The sequence below is a fragment of the Alligator sinensis genome, unplaced genomic scaffold (genome assembly GCF_000455745.1).
Source record: "Alligator sinensis unplaced genomic scaffold, ASM45574v1 scaffold169_1, whole genome shotgun sequence".
NCBI classification, from domain to species: Eukaryota; Metazoa; Chordata; order Crocodylia; family Alligatoridae; genus Alligator; species Alligator sinensis.
In genome coordinates, this window is record NW_005841924.1 from 939,853 (window position 1) to 953,475 (window position 13,623).

Consider the following 13,623-nt stretch of genomic DNA (forward strand, 5'->3'; position numbering starts at 1 on the left):
AAGAGATAAAGGAGTTTAGACATGTAATTAACATCATCCAAATCTCAGCCCTTCAGTCATCATCCTATATCATGTAGCTGTGCAGAGCAAAGAACAGAGTAGTGGTAGCAGAGAGGCACATGAAGCACAGTTAAGTCTAGCAGAACCTGCCCTGTGACATTTTCCCTAGTTTTGTGCTATCCATACAAAAGAAGGTATTTTCCTCCTCACTTTAATTATGTTTCTACCTTGAAAACTGTACCTGTTCTCACTGGTAGTTTTATTCAGCTTCCTGAGCAAATATGCTTGTTTACAAGCAAACAAAAGAAACTTTTTATCAGCTGCCAGCCCATCATTTGTTTGGATCCCCAAGTGCTACCATACTACAAATATCAGGACCCCATTTTCTGGGGCACTAAGTAGAATAGAGATTCATCTTCTTTGAAGTGATCCAGCAAGGGGGCTTTATGTCTGTCTACAGCCAAAACACTGTATTTTTGAAGCGCCTCAAAGTGACCTGTATTTTGGGGGACTTCAAAACATATATCAAGAGTACTAAAGATAAGCCACATGATGGCTCCTGCCAGAAAGAGCTCACAATATAAATCAGGAAGGAGAGGAAGACAAGGAAAGCCTACAATATACAAGAGAATGTTATTTATTATATATACCCCTGCCTCTATAAGAGGCTCAGGGCAATTTATAATGAAACAGGCAAAAATATGTAAATGAACAAACCCCCCAGACAATACCCCAAAACTTAACCCCACAACAGAAGGCCTGCCCAAATAATAGTGCTTTCAAAAGATGTCTTGGCTCAAGCTCTAAAGGATCACACAGAGAAAGTAATTTTAGAGGTAGGGAACACCTGCTGAGAACAATCTCTCATTTGGTTTCACCAAATGAACTGGACACAGAAAGTATTTGCAGAAGGTTGCTCTAGGCTGACCTTAGACATCATGATGTAACGTAAGGGAGAAGGCAATCTCTTAAGTATGTACAATCCAGACCATTTAGGGCAGTGATTCTCAGCCCGAGTGCTGTGAAATCCTTCTAAGGGTGAATTAGCAAGATAATCAGCACAAGATAAACCCAGAGATTTCAAATTGAAACCCAAAGTCAAAAACACTCTGATCTGTTGTGGTCTTTGAGTTTTTTGAAACAGGAACAATTGCTCTATTACTTTTTCCACAGTAAAAAAATGATTGAAAGCTAAGAGCTGCATCTTTCGATAAGTGCCTTGAGTCTAAGACAGGGTGGCTTGAGCCTAAAAAGGTTTGAGAACCACTAGTTTAGGGCCTTATGAATCAAAACCAGTACAACAAGATGCTTTGAAAATGGCACATTAGCTTCCTGATTTATAGTTATTTCTTCTCCAGTAAAGTGACACCCAAGAAAATTTATCATAGTATCATAGTGCTTAGGGTCAGAAGGGACCTAAACAGATCATCAGGTCCGACCCCTTGTCCCGGGCAGGAACAGGGGCTGGGGTCATATCACCCAAGCCAAATATCTGTCCAGCCTCCTCTTGAAGACCCCCCAAGGTAGGAGAGAGCACCACCTCACTTGGGAGCCCATTCCAGATCTCCCTTCCGCAAGTTACATCTCCCAACAGTCATTGGGAAGGGCCTCCATGGTGTCCCCAGCTCTGTCCCCATAGGTGTCCCCAGTTCTGCCCCCACAGCTGAATTGGAAAGTTCACACATTTCTCCAACAGACACACTTCAGACACTGGGATTAAAAGCCCTGAAAACTGCTGCTGCTTCACAATCAGGAAGTGGCTCTGGTGAAGGACACTGGAGCACTGAGTGGAGTCCAGGGCCCTGACACATAGGCTTGGGCTTGTAATGTCATACTGAAGGGAGCAGCACCACTGCCAAGGCAACCAGGTGTTTCCCTCCCACATAGGGCAAGGTGCTGAGTGCTGGGGATGTGCGTGCACTGTTGATCTGACCTGGCAACACACGTGAGATCTGGGGGCTCTTACCCAGCCCAGGACTTCATTATACCCCTTAACTCTTTAAATGGCTTCTCCTGATATCCTCCTTGTTGAAGGCTTTCAAATAGATTTCAAGTGAAAGAATGTAGTGGGGACACTGAAGGGAGATAAGGAGAAGGCAGAGGTGAAGCGACTGAAGGAGCTAGAAGAAACATCTTAATCAGCAGTGGGAAAGAGAGAATCTCCAAACCAAAAGCTAGTCACACTGATGACACCAGAGTTCAAAAAGTCCTTGCTGTAATAGTTTCTCTAATATCACCACCTCAGATTGTGCCTGGCTCCTTTCACAAATTTCTTTTAGTCCCAAGCTTGTGTGCTGGTGGCTAGGACCTGGGTGGGGAGGGGGAAAGAGGAAAGGAGAGAGGAAGAAAGAAGAGTCTTTGAACAATAGTTTAAACTCCAAAAATAAATCTGAGAGCAGAGGCCAAACTAGAATATTATTTCAAATCACATTCACTAACACGTGCAATGAAGACTATACAACAAGTCAATTACACCCCTGACATCCCTTCACTCTAGTCTTCAAATTATGTTCTTGAAGGTCTCCCCTGCACAAGTACTAGTTCTTTAAGCGAGTTTACATATCACATGCCATATTGGACTGGCACCAATAAAAGGAAAATTAATATTAACAGCTTATTTTGGCTGGAGTGGCCAATAATGTACCAATATAATGTGCCTTCTGGCCGGGGCCTCAGACTCCACATGCATGCGCGCAGCTGCAGCATGCACATGGCCAGGAATGCAGCCAAGCAGCGTGGACAGCAATGCCCTTCAGGTAAATCTGTGGAGGGAAAGGGGTGTGGGAGAGGCAAGGGGCGTGGGGAAGGCAGACTGAGGGGCCCACGGTGAGGGAGGGAGTAGAGCAGGGGCTGCTCAGCCCAGGCAGTGAATGGGACCCAAGGATGGGGTGGGGACTGGGATGGAGCCACAGGTAACTCATCGGCGGGGGGTACAGCTCCCTGCTGCTGAGGCATGGGGCCATGTGTCCCCCTGGATTTGTGTGCAGGACGAGGGCAGATGTAAGATGCCCACTGTGGGCGTAGGGCTCTCCACCCTGCTACCTTTGCCCCAGGAGCCATGCACTGGCCACGCACCCCCTGCCCACTTGGCAGCAGTGGCAGCAGCAGGTTGTGCTTCCCACTACCAGATGGACAGGGGATGCGCTGCCAGTGCACAGCTCCCAGGGCAAAGGCAGCAGAGCGGAGAGCCCTGAACCTGCAAGCAAGCAGCCCACCTCCATCCTCACCCCAAGCTAGAAGCATCCCCACACTTAAAAATGGTGGCAGCGGCACTTGAACTAAAGCTCATTTGACAAGCTTTGGTTTAAGTGCTCCATAGCCGTTTTTAAGCACCAGGACGCTGACCCTCTGGATGAACAGCCCGTGGCTCCATCCTGCTATCCTGCTGGGATGCTATGACCCTGACTTCCTGCCCTTGGGGCAGGGGGCTGGACTCAATGATCTTCAGAGGTCCCTTCCAGCCCTAATATCTATGAAATCTATGCTGCCCACCCCAGCCTCAGGGTCCTATTTAATGCCCTGGCTGGGCAGCATCCCCAGCCCTTGCCCCACTCCCTACCTCACCATGGAGGCCTCGATCTGCCCCCCTCCCCTCCACAGACTTACCTGCAGGAAGCTGCTCTCCATGCTGCCCAACTGCATTCCTGTAAATCAGTTATCGGATCGGTATTGGCCAATATGCCTGGTAAATAATCAGTTATCAGTATCAGCCAAGAAAATCTTTATTGGTGAACCCTTACCTGCAACTCACTGAATGTTAGTAAACCATTTTCTCCACTATGACTTATTAGAAATAGAATCTAGCCCTCACTTAGCTACGTACTCTCTACTGGGCTACAGAGGAAACACTTGCCTTCTGACACTCGGGCAAGCTGATGGCACGCCAATTAAACCCAGGGAACCATAAACATTTTTTTTTATTTTATTTTCAGGAACATTCATTAGTTACGAGAGTACTAAGCATGTAACCTAAATTTTTCCATCTTGAACCTGTAAGTTATACTGCATAATTTCTATAATTTTGTGAGGTAACAACTGGTCATTAAAAATGTAACTAAGATTATTAATCTGTAGTATAGTCAAAGCCTTCAGCCATCTGCATTCACTCAGTTTTTCATCAAATGCAGAAAATCCCAGATAACTGAAGCACCACTATTTATTTTTATATCACATTTCTACTGCCCATCTGCTCTGAATTTTCTATTTATGGCAAAGCTTATGAAGTGGTCAGGTAGCTTGTGTGACATGGAAAGGAAGACAAGGACACAGAAAAGCAGAGAAGGTAAACCACTTAAATTACATTGGACTGACCTATTACCTCAATTTAGTCTCTCAAATCCAATTTGGTCACCTTTAGCTCCATAATGAGCAGAATCCATGACAAAGAGAGAAGCAGCAGCGAGAACTTGCTCTGCCCTTCATGTTCACAAGCAGCACTAGGGATGCTGAGCTTGGACACTACAAACAATTTTCCATTTTTGGCTGGTGATATTTCTGCTCTTTTTTCAACATGTGAAAAATTATTTCCCTTAATCTCCATTAGGGACTAAAAGAATAGGTCCATTTTATGTAGAGTTTTAGAGAGAAAACCATAACTAAGCAGAGAGAAAAAAAACTATTGTGTTTCATTTTCATAACTCCGGTCAAAACAATTTATGATTCTGTTTTATCCCATATGACATAGGATATGACCTCCCTCAAGGTTACATTAACAACATAATAGTATTATCCTTGAAGGCCCATGATCTGAATATACTGCAGACAAAGAAATATTATTTTGTCTATTAACAATCATTCCTACCAATCCTTATGGCCTTATATGGGAACCAACTAACACCAAAACTGTGTAGAAGATAGCTCAGATGGACAAAAAAAAATGTGTTTTTTAAAACTGAAGTATATACCAGTCCCTAATTAAATGCAAATAACCACACTCTGGTTTAGCTACACAGTTCTGCAAAAAAAAAAAAACCTCTCCTAAATTAAGAAAATAAATGTATATGGCTACCTAAATGCATAAAATTTAAAGATCATATGTAGCAGAACAGTAAACTTCTGTAATATAGTTATTTGCATCCAGTACAGAGAAATGTAAATATACAGGTTTTCAGGCACTATACAGGTAATTTTTGTGATGCATAATTAGAACTTTGCATGGGTGAAACTTCCAATGTCAGAATCTTGTATTTGTAAGAACTGTAATCCTGACACTCAAACTGCTTGTTTATACATTACAGAGAACAGCAGAGCTACACATTCTACTACAAATTATGTGCCAATTACATAGACACAGGCAGAACTGACACCCAACAATTTTGGTCTTCTGCCTTGCAGATGGGGTGAAGAAAACCATTTCTAACAATAGGTACCAGACTGCCAGTTACTAGCAACCTGATCCATCATCAATTATTTACTCTCACAAGAAGCTGCAGTTTCCATATGTGTTAGTAACTGCACATTGTACCAGAAAAAACTCCTCCCTCCTTCAGTCGGTTTTGAGTAATCTGAATGGCCGCCTTCCTTGACTAACAACATTTAGCATCTTATTTCAAAATCTGCATGTACTCCTGTATTTTGACACTCTTATTAAAGGCTACATTCACAATGTCACCTTTAAAAAAAAACAGCAGATACATCCCCATCATTGTGTCTGAAGTAACCTGGAGATACTCTCTCTAGTTATCAAAGCTGAAGCAAATATTCAGGAGTATTTAAATTGTAGCAACAATATGAAAGCTGGACAGCACCAACATGCCAAGCAGACATTGCTCTTTTTCCTCCTCCCCTGGCAATTATATACCCATGTTTATCTTTTTCTCCCTACTCTTCTTGCTCCACTGCAAGTACATAACTGTGGCAGCTCAACCTTACACTGTCACATACATGTATGGCCTTTCAATAATATGTAGGATCCCTACAATGCAAATTCAGTTCAGTACTGTAATCAACAGCAATCAATTTACAAACTGGTTTCACATTATTTTACAAATAATGTTATGGATGTCTCGTTCCAAAGCATCCAACTAACTCAAGGCTCTGTGGAAGACAGCTGAGGAACACAATGACCTGCTGCAACTACTGTTCAACATACCAAAGTACATAGTTATACCATTGCTAGCTGAGCAACTCCTTGAGAAACCAAAGGATGCCGACTGGTTTCTGTGCTTACAGCCTCATCAGCATTACTGACATAACAGCCAAGGTTGGTGCAGTTGACACTATAGATCTGCTCAATAGTTGCTCATCAATCACCATTTATTTGACAGAGGTCATCAACAGTTCTATATGGATCATCAACCACTGATATGCATTTCCAAGACTGATAAGCAGCAATGTCACTCACAGGGCTATAGCAATATCCAATGCAGGGTATCCACAGGATATGCCTATATGGCCTCGCCCCTACTATCTTCCCGTGGTAAAATTCCAGTGCGATTCCAACAGTTCTTACTAGTCACTGGAGTCACTTTGTCCCATCTTAGCACTGGCCAATGGACCATCCCACATTCTATTTAAGTGGCATCAGTAACACTGATGTGGAAACCTAGAAAATAATGCCTTTTTTTTTTTTTATCTTAGCAGGCAGTGATTGATTCTTAAGTCCACTAAACATTAGACAGTGGTGGCTCTAGAAACTCTACTGAGACATCCACTTTCTCTTTGGGATGATGTTGCTGGGGTGCACTGTTTATCAGCAATGAAATAGCGTTCTCATGTTTCATTCAAGTCAAACGACTGCAGGAATTCTTGTAGAATCCCATTCATCATGACTCTCTTCCTGTTTGCTTAGCACAGCACAGATTCCATGCTCTTCCAATGTTTGTAGGCCTGTTTATTTGTGCCAATAATATTTGCATACCGGATGTCATATATCTGCTCCTTCTAGTTTTTGCCTCCTTTGGTTTTGCATGACCATCAATAAATTGTCATGCATCATTCAGGTAAGTCAACCTGTCTAAACTACGGGCCCACAGAGCCAGGGGTCTTCAATGGAATTCCAGCAGTGCCAGAACTGGGCTGGCAGAGAGATACAATGGTGGCAGCAGCCAGATCCTAATGCCAGCCTCCCTCGAACCAAGGTGGCGATTCCAGCCCACCACTAGAAAAGGCTGCCATCTCTTGGTCTAAATTATAGATGCCACACAACAAGTACCCCTCAATCCACTGCTGGGCCTGCTCTCAGCCACTGATGAGCAGAACTAGATAAATGCTTGTACTTCAACTGTAAATTAAATGATGTGCAATTTGCTATACACCCTCGACTCAGTGAAGCTATAGATTAGAATGCACAAAGTCTACCAAGTCAAGCTTCACAACAAAATGTTTAGCTTTGTCATGCAAGGTTGCATCCATTGTTGTAAGCACTCTCAGACTACAACTGCAGCTTGCCTTCTAAATCAGAGGGGGCTAATCTGAAGCACAGGTGCCTAAAGTAGCAAAGCCAGTCCCTGTGTGGGGCATGTGGTGGATCAGGGAGCGGACAAGCAGCACAGCAGCAGGTGGGGCAGGGAGTACATGGAACAAAGTAGACAGCAGAACAGATCAGGGAGAAAGCACAGGGCAGAGAGCAGAAACAGCAACAGATCAGGCAGGGGAAGGAGACCAGAGTGGCACTCGCAGGGTCTGGGACTAATCAGTTCTAGATAACAAATCACAGAATCATAGAAAATTAGGGTTGGAAGAGACCTCAGGAGGTCATCTAATTCAACCCCCCGCTCAAAGCAGGACCATCCCCAACTAGATCATCCCAACCAAGGCTTTGTCTAGCCGTGTTTTAAAAACCCCCAAGGATGGAGATTCCACAACCTCTCTGGGAATCCCGCTCAAGTGTTTTATTAAGCTCCCAGTGAGAAAGTTTTTCCTCATATCTAAACTAAACTTCCCTTATTTCGCCATTCTCAGCTTCTTTGGAATGTCAGCACTGTTTTAATCCATCGTTTTACTTCTTGGTGATATCATTACTGGTAGCGTAACATATTTTGTTTTGCAAACGCTGAGATATACTGTAATGACTATGTTCAGTGCATCTGATTTGCAACTGCATAATGTGGCAAACAGCTCTGTGCCCATGTTTTTGGATACATGGATTTTAGCATAACAAGAGATATGAGTATGTAGTTAGTGTACGGTAATGGGGACATGCAATTACCAGCACAAACCATGCATTGAAAAGCATGCTTTTTAACCAATAAAAAATAACTTCCTGAAGAGCATGGAATCGGGCAAAAATTACAAAAACAGTATAACAGAATGTCTGAATGCCCATGGCAAGGGCAAACATCAAGTTCAGTAGCTTTTTGAGGTAATCAATCCAGATGGATATTAATGACAATTCTGGCAAAACAAGGAGCAACAGAAGTATATAGTACCTATACAGAGTATTAAGAAGCCATAAATGTCCTATCAAAACTGAATTGTAAAGAAAAAATTATGGTAAAATAAACCGACTATTTATGATTAATTCCTATCGATAAATGAATGCACTCATCATTCACTTACCTTATTCTTGATAAGATACCACTTTTTAAAAGAAGGTACTTAAACTTTTCCCCTCATTAAAGGTTCATCCTTTCCCTCACCATCTTTCTTGTAAGAGCTAGAACTCTGTTGAAGCCTGGAGAGGAGTTCTGGAACAAAGGCTGAGTTTAGGGAACATACCTCAATTGCTGCACATATATTACAGAGTAGTCTGTCAGGCCATAGTCCAATTCACTCATTGAATAATCCATTAAAAACATTGAGTCATATTTTCCTAGACTTTTACACTCTCTGAGAAAACAAATACAGATGTTTCACTCTTACGGGCATGGGTGTCTGCTGAACAATACAAACAGGTGTCTTGGCAATCATTTATGGCAAACAGTACTGACCAATTTACGCAGATGTTATATCTTGGGGAATTAGGCGTAGTACTTTTTCTATTGGTAAAAGAAAGAGGAGAGAAAGGGGAAAAAAAACTCCTTTTCACAACCCAAGCTACATGAAATCTACTTGCTGTTATAAAATACGAACTATTCTTCAAAGTATCCACATTAAGCTAATCTGGTCTAGAGCTAAGACTGCAGATAATTGCACTCAAACAATGGTTCCAAGAAAGAATACAGCAGCAGTTGTTCCCACTTCACTCTTTATATGCTATGGTGCACAAAGATAGCAGGTGTGTATGTGCAAACACTGCCAGCAAAATGCTCCTACCTCAGGCATATGGATCACATGCACAAGCTACAGTGGGATACACACCCAGACAAGCACTCAAACAACTCACTAGACAACTTAAGAGTTATTGACGGCTGTCAAGAGAATGAAAGAGCCATTCTCCTGAGAGACTGGAAGAACTGAATTAAGACATTCAAGTGCAAAAATGTAATAAAATATTAAATACTGTTTTTGAATGTACAGAATAAAATATGCCAGAGTACTGAATTAAATTAAATTAATTTTAGTAACTATCAATTAAATGTTTCATATTTATTCAGATTACAATGTTTGTCTCCAGATCTAAGCAACTGTTAACTATGCTTGCAATTTCAGTACCTAATCTCCTTATACTCACATAATTCTTGTGACTGGACTGCTTAGTTGTGATGTCACTTTCCCCTTCTATTCTTTTGCCCTTCAAATACCTAATAAAACAGCAAAGTCAGTCACTTATTTTCCTTTTGCTTTTCTCTGCAGTGAAAACATCAAGACAAATTTGTTACAAAATGATTTAAAAGCTATAAAGTCTAAGAATAAAACATTTGGTGCATAGCAAGGTTTACAAGATGGCTCCAGTTAAAACAGAAGACCACCTCCTCCTTCAGAAAAGTAATGCAAATGGTAAATCCGTTTCAATATTGTCTATTAAAGACCATGGTATCTTACTGCAACTCAGTCAAGCTTCCTCCTAGAACCAGAATTCTTTCTTAACACAAGTTTGATCTATCAGGATCAAAAGTCAAAGTTATTATGGTATATAGTGCTTAAGTCCATATTACACTGGCTAAACACTATTTGATACATAGTAAGGAAGTACTAAGCAAAGTGGTTCTCAACCTGTTTAGGCTCCTGACACTTCTCCATAATTTCCACGAGTTGAGCAACACCCCAATCCAATAACTAATGTATTTACTGAAATACTTAAATCCTGGAAGGGTGGGAGAAGGACCAACCACTTAGCTCCCCACAGGGCAGTGGGATGACCATGAAGCTTTACCACTTTGCACTGGAGGCATCAAACTGGAGGCCTCCCCTGAGCTTAGCTCCTAGCACAAGGGATGGGAGAGGAGTAAACATGTAACTCCTCAAATGGGATGGCAGAGACAAACCACAAGCTTCCCCAGAGACAAGGCTGCACTTACTTCCTTGCACAAAGGCCAGGAGGGAAAGAATAAGTGTTTATCTCCTCATACCCTGCATCACCCTCAAAAAGTTCCTGCTCACAGAACCCCTGTTGAGAACCACTGACTTAGACTAAACAATAGCCATCAGTATCCAATTACAGTGGAAAGACTTCGGAGCAGTGACTGCATCTAACTTCTACATGCAGCATCATGCACACTCCAAACTTTACACACAAGCATCACATAACAGATACCAAACATTATTTATAACTAATAAAAATCTAGTCAACAAGATACTTAACTAATCTTTCATTAAAATGCAGATTTTCATGACACTTAACACCTGATAATTATGTCACTGATATCCCATGCTCCAGGTTACAATCATACATAAATCAAATAATCAATGAAAGTTCCCTTTCCTATAAGGATTTTTTTCTTAACTAGTTGCATGTTTCTTACCAGTGGCTGAGTGGCATAGTCCTCGCAGTGGGGAACATAGGTTATTTGTCTTCTTCAAGCAGTGTGACCCTCCCCACCTTCTTCAGACTAAGATTTAGTTAATAAACTAAATAAACAGCTGTAAAAACAATGCTACTTTAGGTTGGAACTTGTTGCACAATGTTTTAAACTTATTTCCTTATCAATCTGCTGTGCTGAGAATAAAATCAACACTGCAGCCAGTATAACATTTTGAAGTACTGATGAAAACTGACGGATTGCCACATATTTGTTCTGTCAGACTTGTTCTAACATATCTCCAGGCCAAAGACCAAGTTCTCTCTTCCAAAGTCTTCAAGCTTCAACACCTGATTTTAGGTATCTCCGAGTTGACTCTTCAAATGCAGTTCGTTCACAGGTCTCCTACAGTCCACCAGGCCAAGACTCTCAGAGAGCCCTATGGCTCCATATTTACACTGCAAATATAATGGTGTCAGAATAAGCTGTCTCTTACCATGGTTAAAACGTATTTCAGGGCAAATGGAACCTAATGCTTAAGATTCTCATTCTCTCCCAAAACTAAACATACTTCAACCACTTCAAAACAGGTAGTCCTAACCACGCACTAGTGCACCAAAGTGGAACTTGTCTAAGAAACTGAATAATAAATCAGAAGTACTGGTTTCTGGGACATAGTAGGCCATTTGAAAGATTCTTAAGGAACAGCAGATTTAACAGCCCAGGAGACAACAAAACCTCTACAAATTTACATGCCGGCATCACCTGGGACTCCCTGTCAGCCATCTGCTCTGGTTCACTCCACAATTAGACAACCGAATTAATTTGATCAGAGAACACACCCATAACACTTTAGAACATGACACATCAAAAAAATTGTGACAACACTTCTTAACTGAACTGGCAATACGGCGATTGATGTACAATTTTATTCCTGAAAAACTAGGGCATAAACAATTTGCAGTCCTCCAAGCAATATTCACTTCTATCTGCCTGAGGCATGTCGAGCACATAGGCCAACTAAAAACCATGTTCACACACACACACTTCCTCCACCTCCATCATCTGTCCGAATCGCTGCCCACCCTTCCTTCACATAGTAGGGAATAAAACTGTCAGTCTGCAATATAAAAAAATAAAAAAAACATATTTAACTAAGCAGCTTATTGCTAACAAAAGAATCTTTTCCCCTTGCCTTTTCTAACGGTCAAGACTATTATTTGGGAAGCGATCACCAATTCCGAAAACACTGAAAGGCCCACTGCTTCACAAAGGTATAAGACCTTAGAACAGAAACATTAAGAGAGATTTTATTTTATTTAAAATCTTCAGAAATTGTGCATGCATGCACTTTATTAACACAATAAGTTTTTTTCCATTCTGTCATAAAACCAACTTTGCAAGGTCTAGCAATAAAACAAAGTAAATATTCGCTCCTGTTCCTTGTGCTTCTCCTCAGCGAAACCGAGGGGTGTGTGTATTGCACAGTACTGTAACCAATCCTCAGTTCCACAAGACAGGGGTAACCCTCAGGGCACTTCACTCTGATCGGTGACTTTCTATGACTGCACCTGCAGGCAGCGATCCCCTAGCTCTCCCAGACTTGTGTACAAGTTCTACACATATAGGGATACAGTCAAAAGATTTTACAATGAAAGTTCTCATTAGGTCCCCAGATCATGATGGTCTTAAAAAGTCATTTTAAAGGGCACAAAGCAGCAAGGCTCCTTTAAAAGGATGTCAAAGGGTCAATGCAACTTTCATGGGGTACACAGCAAATTACAGCTGGTATCAGTTCCTCTTCATGCCCCTTGTTGCTGTCATGTGCAATCTTCATGGTAAGTGGCTTTTTGTGTGGTTAAAAATGTTGTGGAACCAGAGAATGAAAACATGAACTATTTTCAAATCAAATTTTTTCTTTTGCCTTGTCCTTATTTCAGTCCTAAGGAAGCAATCAGCAACACAACCACTTTATTCAACCATTTCAAATGAGCCTCTGGATGCTAACTAGCCTTGAAAATGACAAGGGACTGAGGTACCCTAAAGAACAGGCAACAATACTGTCAGAAACGCCACTAAATATCCCAGGATCTGGACTGACTGGGTGCTGCAGAAGTGAGAGTCCAAACGACTTTACCACCACCAGCATCACCCAAATACCATCCTGCTTCCTACCAGCCCAGAAAGCACAAGGCAAGCTCCACCTGCTTTTGAAATGCCAAAGGTTTCACTTCTTCATCCAGGCTAAATCCCCCTGTATCACTTACCTCTTGTTTTTATTCAACTTACATTCATATAGCTAACCTATTTTTAAAGCGTTCTTATAGCTTAAAGCACAGGCATGACACAGATGTGCGCAGAGACAGACACACATGCTCCCACTAACAGATGTACACACAGACCTGAGCAGACCCAGATCCATGCAAACACGCGCGCGCACACGCGCACAAACCCACACAGATATGCATGCACACATACGTGCACCCAAACACGCACACCCACACAGACATGCATGTGCACACATACAGACACAAGCAATACTGATACACACGCATGCATACAGACCCAGGCAGACATGTGCGCACACTGACACGCAAAGACCTGTGCACACATTCATAGACATGCACACCCATGGACACGCACACGAGTCCACACTGGCGCACACGGAAATGTGTGCACACTCAGGCACACACGCACACAGACCCACGCAGACAGCAGGTACACTGACACATGCGTGCACACACGGACACACACACGGACACAGGCGCGCACTGACGCGCAGACAGACGCGCGCGCAGAGCTGCGGCGACGCTCGGATCCGGCCCCAGTGCCCGGGCGCAGC

General features: G+C 42.3%; 1 protein-coding gene across 9 annotated transcripts in view; it reads right to left on the minus strand.

Annotated features, from left to right (window-relative positions):
* The window catches only part of ARFIP1 (ADP ribosylation factor interacting protein 1), an 81,714-nt gene extending 68,101 nt beyond the window's left edge, over positions 1-13,613 (minus strand). For 3 of the 9 annotated variants that reach the window (XM_006019153.3, XM_006019149.3, XM_006019148.3), the window contains exons 1-2: positions 10,785-13,613; positions 9,554-9,623 (exon numbers count right to left, since the gene is read on the minus strand). In XM_006019153.3, coding sequence (XP_006019215.1) covers positions 9,554-9,623; positions 10,785-10,822 — 108 coding nt within the window. In that variant the 5' untranslated portion in view covers positions 10,823-13,613. Of the gene's footprint in view, positions 1-2,240; positions 2,309-3,606; positions 3,683-8,499; positions 8,628-9,553; positions 9,624-10,784 lie in introns of all 9 variants that reach the window. The other 6 variants (XM_014517731.2, XM_006019150.3, XM_025198517.1 and 3 more) reach the window with 5 other exon arrangements.
* Positions 13,614-13,623: the final 10 nt, after the last annotated feature.